At 51.8% G+C, this 6,340-nt stretch overlaps 2 protein-coding genes across 2 annotated transcripts in view; one reads left to right on the top strand and one right to left on the bottom strand.

Moving 5' to 3' along the window:
• JOSD1 (Josephin domain containing 1) overlaps window positions 1-3,509 on the top strand; it is a 6,375-nt gene extending 2,866 nt beyond the window's left edge. The window contains exons 2-4 of the mRNA XM_010151239.1: window positions 1,615-1,743; window positions 1,846-2,040; window positions 3,039-3,509. Of these exons, the coding sequence (XP_010149541.1) occupies window positions 1,615-1,743; window positions 1,846-2,040; window positions 3,039-3,138 (424 nt within the window). The 3' untranslated portion in view covers window positions 3,139-3,509. The remainder of the gene's footprint in view (window positions 1-1,614; window positions 1,744-1,845; window positions 2,041-3,038) is intronic.
• A 2,685-nt stretch (window positions 3,510-6,194) lies between these two features.
• TOMM22 (translocase of outer mitochondrial membrane 22 homolog (yeast)) overlaps window positions 6,195-6,340 on the bottom strand; it is a gene marked incomplete at its 5' end in the record, with an annotated part of 620 nt that continues 474 nt past the window's right edge. The window contains one exon of the mRNA XM_010151240.1: window positions 6,195-6,269. Within this exon, the coding sequence (XP_010149542.1) occupies window positions 6,195-6,269 (75 nt within the window). The remainder of the gene's footprint in view (window positions 6,270-6,340) is intronic.

Raw genomic sequence — 6,340 nt, 5'->3', positions numbered from 1 at the left:
GGTGACAGGCTACAGTTGCATCACTGTGATGAGTAAAATACAGCAGAGCCTTAGAGGCTGGAGACCATGATTCTCTGAAAATGCCACTGCCTTGCTTGGAAGTGCCCAGTGGTGGGTATTAATAGCTCTTCCTATTGCCGTGTCGCTTCGAGCTCTTCTCCTTCTGTAGCTAGGTCACTTCCTGGGCTGGTCTCCTGCAGGAAAAATCACAGCTGATCCAAAAAGCTCCCTGTCTGTAGCCTCTCCAGCCTTGGTTGGTCTGAAATGCCCTACTCAATCCACTGCTTGCTTCTTGTCAATGCTTTCTGTTGTCACAGGAGGAATGCAGGACTGTGGATGCCCCATCCCTGGAAGTGTTCAAGGCCAGGCTGGATGAGGCTTTGAGCAACCTGCCCTAGTGGAAGGTGTCCCTGCCCATGGCAGGGGGGTTGGAACTAGACGATCTTTAAGGTCCCTTCCCACCCAAACCATTCTGTGACTCTATGATTTTCACTGGATGAAATACGCCTGTGGAACATGTGCTGTGCTAAAGGGCGAGCGAAAAATGTTGGGGGAGTTTTGGGGGACAGAGGTGACCTGAGGGAGAGGCAGGTGGAACGTGGCTGTTCAGTGATGGGAACTGTGTGCCACCAGAGCTCGTGGTGTCCTTACCAATCAAAAGAGCGACTCCTTGCAATGGAACTGATCTCGGGGTTGACTTTGGACTTGCCTTGCACGACCTTGCTCTTCCAGCTGTTGGAGCCCATCGGTCACCTTTGTAATTCACCCCCTTGTTTCCCCTCCTTACAGCCTTTCTCAGGGGAAGACAATCACAACAGTAACAGTGGCTGACTGGGGTTTTTTTGCCGTGTCTCCGTGTTTTACACCTTGCGTCCGTTATCTGCATTTGCGCAAAGGCTGTCTTGTTTTTGTGTGTAGCTTGATGGACTGTGATTCTGGATTTTTACACGCTGCGGTCATGGAAGTGATGTCTAGGCAAGCCTTATGGGCTAAAGCTGAAGAGATGTGTTTGCAGCAGGGTTGGCTGTGTGGTTACCTACAGCCACAGATGAATTTTTTTCAGTCTTAGAGCAATGGCAATGCTTTAGAAAGCTCCCAAACCCAAATATCCTCACAGCTTTGTGTCTAAACGCTCCTTTACCGGAGGGGAAGAACAACCTTTTCTGCAGCCAGCTCTCCCTGCCTCCTCTTATCTCTGTTAGTCCTCAGGACTTTCGTGTTGACTTCTGAATTCCTGAAACCAGAATCCCGCTGTTCTAAATGACAAACTGGCGTTTACTCCAGCCATGGGGTGAGGGAAAAATAGCTGCAGCATCCTTCAGAAGTACCAGTTCGAGGAGGGGAAGAGAGCTTCCCCCTTTGCGGTGTCTATCACACCAAAGCTAGGACCTTTGGAGGCTTGGTACATCAAAGTTCTTTGGTATTTCGCCCACTCAGCCCCTTTGTTGAGGGAACGGAATGGAAATGTAGAGTGTTTGGGTTGGAAGGGCCCTTTTGTGTTTAAACAGAAACCCCCTGAAAACGGACTTCAAGTTATATGGCAAGTAGCCTCTTCCAGCTGCGGGATGCAGGGTCCGCAGACGCCTCCTAGAGCGTCTCCTGTTGTCTTTGCAGGCTGTCTCCCAACACCATGGTGACGCCCCACAAGAAGAGCATGCTGGGAAATGGAAACTATGATGTGAACGTGATCATGGCAGCGCTTCAGACCAAAGGCTACGAGGCGGTTTGGTGGGACAAACGCAGGTACAGAGCTGTTGTGTAATTCTGGAGATGGAAAAGGAGAAGGAGGTGAAGTTAAAGTACCGGAATATGACCTCACCCCTGTCTTGTTTTCTGCACTGTCAGGGATGTTAATGTCATTGCCCTGTCTAATGTGACGGGCTTCATCATGAATCTGCCCTCCAGCCTTTGCTGGGGACCCCTGAAGCTCCCCCTCAAGCGACAGCACTGGATCTGCGTCCGGGAGGTGGGAGGCACCTACTACAACCTCGACTCCAAACTCAAGGTGCCCGAGTGGATTGGAGGTGAAAGTGAGCTCAGGTAGGATTTTTTTGTATCCCGTTGCTCCTCGAATCCTTCCCTGTTGGACGTGGGCAATCTGTCCTTGAAGAGTTATCGGTTGAAACACTTACGGTTGAACTCTGATAGCACAGAGTTGAGAGTGGTGAGGCAGTGAGCTCTGGCTTGACTCCCCTCTTTGATCCTAACACGAGGTGGTTGGTGTCCTTCCCTTACCTGTAAGGTCTCACGTGCTCCTAGTTGCCATTCAGCTTCCAGCCCGTCCTGTCCCGAGGTGGGGATTGCATGTGAGCAGTATTGCTCAGATCCTGCTGTGCCATTAAAGTCTCAGTAAAGGGAATGTCGGCCTTTGGTGACCTTCCAGGATATGGAAACGCAGTTCTGGAACTGCTGCGCAGAGCTTCTCCTGCATTTTATCCTGGGTGCGCTGTTCTTCAGCAACAAATAAGGGCTTCCCTTATTGGGAATTTTGGAAATCTAGGCTGAAAGGTATCAGGGAAGACATTGCTTTGACTTTCGTAGTTACTGGAGATAATCCAGGCTTGGTGTTAGGAGAAGCTTACAGTCAGGAAGGGGCTGCAGAACCCTGTCAGATGCCCGGGGGGCACACTGCTCCTGCAGCCTGTGATAAGGACATCTAAATGATGGGAGGTTTTCTTTCCACAAGGAATTATTTTAAAATACAGTGGGATTCTCGATTTTAGAGATCTGAAGAAACTGAACTTTGTTTTAATTCTATTTTTGCCACCTTGGAGACTTGGAAAGTGGTACCTATATAGATCTCTGTGCGGTGGTTAAGGTCACGCTTGTCTCACTCTGCAGTAACCGGCTGGGTTAGAGGTGTGTTGAATCTCATGGGGCAGGTTTAGTATCTGGGCTCTATTTTGTCCAAAAATAACTGGGTAGGGTTTCCCAGCCGTTTCTTGGTCACGTTGGCAGAGTTCTTTGCGTTCAGTCATCGTAGAAGAGAATGAAGCTCTACATTCAGTAGAGCTTATTTCCGTTTCTCTTTATGATAGGAAATTTTTGAAACACCAGCTGAGAGGGAAGAACTGTGAACTCCTGCTGGTGGTGCCAGAGGAGGTGGAAGCGCATCAGAGCTGGAGAGCTGACGTGTGACTCGGTCCGACTCTGTCCTCCCACTGCAGCTCTTCCCCCTTTCTGAACTCCTGATGTCCTGAAACCTGGATAACGGGTGCCCCGACTCTTCTCGTCTGGAACTTCCTTTGTTTAGGCTCTTCTCTTCCTTCCTTGGTGCAATAGGGCAACGGTGTAGGACGTTGGGGGGGGGGGTGAGAATTGAGGGTGGAATGGAGGAAACTGGAAGCCAATGGCTTTAATTGCAAAGGCGGATGAGCTGCGTGCCCTTCTGCAAGCTGGAAGGTGCTGGGCTCTTTGAAAACCAGGCTTTGGGGCGAGGCTGTCTGGAAGCCTCTGGCCTCCCTTTTCCCAGAGTGGTCAAGGCTGTGTGCGGTGGGACACTGCTCCCTCCTCTTCACAAACCTCTCCCTCCAAAACAAGTCCTCGTGGAGACATTTGCAATCCCCAAGGGTCTCTCGGGACACTCTCAAACACTAGGAATGGTACGGTGCTCAGCACGACCCTCTGCTCCCGAGGGGTGCCAGGAATGAGAAAACAGTAATAAAACCAGCGTCCTCTTTCCAGAAGTTCTTGGGGTGGCTAGGGGATTCCTCCCCAGTGTCTTCAGGGATTCATGTGCGTGGTGAGCGCTCACTGGGCAGCCCGTGGCTGGCTGAGGCGACGTGGAAACAGCAAGCAGGAGGCTAATTGAGGAGTATCAAGTTTCTGGACAGAGGCCGAAGTCTGCTGGGGTTTCTTTGTGTTACATCGGGTTTAGGGTGGGTTGCTTTTTTTTTTCCTCCTTTAATATCTATTTTGGTTTTCTGCATGGTCACCTGGTAGTTTAGGGGCTGCTCGGAGAGAGGAATAAAAGCGAAGGGGGTTTGAGCGGAATTCATTCCCTTTTATACGACTCTTTCCAGAAGTCTAGCCCACAGTCACACACATCACACAGAACGTCCCAGAAAGAGTTAACGTTATGAAGCAAAAATAAAGCCTTTGTGACAGTCGGGCTCTGCCCCTTCTGTAGTTGTTAGGGATAAGGTGGGAGATGCCAAGGGCCCACCGGAGTCTGTGGGTGTTAGAGAGATCCTGGCCCACTAGTTGAACCGACTTCTCTTTTAGCATCAGCCAACAAACATTCCATTAATGGACAAACCGCTTTTTCCTCCCCTGCCTTCAGCGGGGAAGTGACCAGGCGTGGAGACACCCTCCTTCAGCTGTTTCCCGGTCGCCTGGGCGAGCTGTAGCTCGGTCACGGAGGACACGCTGAATTTGGAGCCGACTTTCCTGGCTGAGCTGCCGTTGGCCTCCCTTCTTCCCGCGTGGGATGTCTGTTACATGGCAGTCTCCGGGACGCGATGGAGCTGGAAGGACCCTGCTCCGTTGTGCCGGAAGGTCACTCTACTGGCGTTTGAGCTGGTGAAAGGAGGGGCTGCAACGGCCTTTTCTCAGTTACTTTTCTCTCGAGAGCTCCCCAAATGTGAGCGGGCGCTGGCAGCTGAGAAACCACCACGATCCCACCTTCCTGACAGAGAGCAGAGGCCACGCGACGACGGGACGATGTTCAACCACCCCTGGGTATCCGATAAGCACCGTTTTGAGCGCAGCCTCCTGCGGTCAAGGACGAGCGGCTCTTACCTTCTGAAGACCCAACGTCTCTATAAAAAGCCCTTTCGTAACACATTCCAATGACCAATACCAGCTGGCAGAGTTTTTAAACACTTTACAGGCAGGATGCGCAGCCTGCAGGCATTCTGCCCGTGACTGGAAGCCATTTCTTTGGGGAGGGGGGGGATAAATCCCAGCGGCATTTTCTACGCTGATTAAAATCGCACTTTGGAAAAAACCCTGTTTGCATGGAAACGGCAAGCCAACAGATCAGTGCACAATATGCAAAGATGTTTTAAGATATTCTGGGGCTCCTTCCCTCTCCTCGTCGGCTCCTTTCCCGTGGTGGGGAATGGCGTGATCCAGCTGCTCAGGTAAAGGGAAGGCATACGGTCGCACCCCCAGGGGAAAGCGAGGGTGGGCGAGCCGGTCCAGTCCCACCGCTCGGGAGTGGGGGAAGCCCGTGTTTTGTTTTCTTGCTTGTTTGGTTTTGTTAGAGCCTTGTCTTGGGTTTGTTTACAGAGATGTATTTTGTTTAACCAAATATTAAAAATGGGGAGAAAAAAAAAATTCCATATAACTGTCCCATCACTTCTGTATGTTCAGCTGAATTGTTCTGTAACAGTATGTAAAGGAAAAATAAAAGGTTTTCTTTCTTTGGTTATAAACCTGCCACCTTGCTGCGAGTTAGGAACCCTGGAAGTTGGGCAGTGGTGCCGAGGCCAACAGCTCCTCTGGGAAGCCCCTCAAAGCTTTCCCAGCCCATTCCTTTTTCCCCTGCGGCCCGAAACGGAAGGGTCTGTACCCGCAAGGCAGCTCTGAAAGAATGGAGCCTCCCTGCAGGACATCTACTGAAACCACACTGCTCAGGTTGGATTCATTTAATATCTGATACAAAAAAATATGCAGCTGATCTCTGAAGCTCTACTTTAGGAGGCAGAGGACCAGTGGGGATGTTTTTCCCGCCGCCCCCTCAGCACTCACGGGAGGGTGCGGTGGGAGCGTTTTCCCACAGGGTACCACTCCCTGCGCCCCTCCTGCCTCAGCTTCGCCCGCAGGGAAGGTCACTCCTCCTGCCACCGGCATCCTCCGGCTCCCTGTCGGCCAGGAAGGGGTTTGTTTTGTCTCACTGCCGCCCCTTGGAGCTGGACCCGTGCCCCCAGGGTGGTTTTGTGGGGGGGCAGGGAGGCCGGAAGAGGAACCCCCCCCCAGTTCAAGCCTGTAACTGGCTATGGCATACTGACTGGGTAAAAGTAAAGACACAGCTTCTACAGGGGGAGGATGCAGACAGGAGCGGTCGTCGGGTCCAGAGAGGGGGGCTTCCCCCCCACCCCTCGTTATGAACAGGTCAATGTCCCAAGGGAGAACCGAAAATAAAAACAAAGGAAAAAAACAAAATGCCCTGACCCACCAAATCAACAGTTCAATGTATCGTAATCTCAAGGTCTTCCCACATGATACGCATCCAACGCAGATTCCACAAGTTAGATTTTTCCAGACAACGGAGGCAGGGCCCCTGGCATTCCCCCTGACAGCCCCGTGTTGGGTCCGAGGAGGATCTGGAAGGAAAACGGCCAGTTGAGGGGCTGCCGAGGGCACAGAACAACCACCACCCACCACCCTCCTGTCC

This window comes from Eurypyga helias, unplaced genomic scaffold, assembly GCF_000690775.1.
Source record: "Eurypyga helias isolate BGI_N326 unplaced genomic scaffold, ASM69077v1 scaffold44894, whole genome shotgun sequence".
Taxonomy (NCBI): Eukaryota; Metazoa; Chordata; class Aves; order Eurypygiformes; family Eurypygidae; genus Eurypyga; species Eurypyga helias.
Note: the sequence above shows the minus strand (reverse complement) of the source record. Positions and strands in the feature narration are given on the sequence as shown.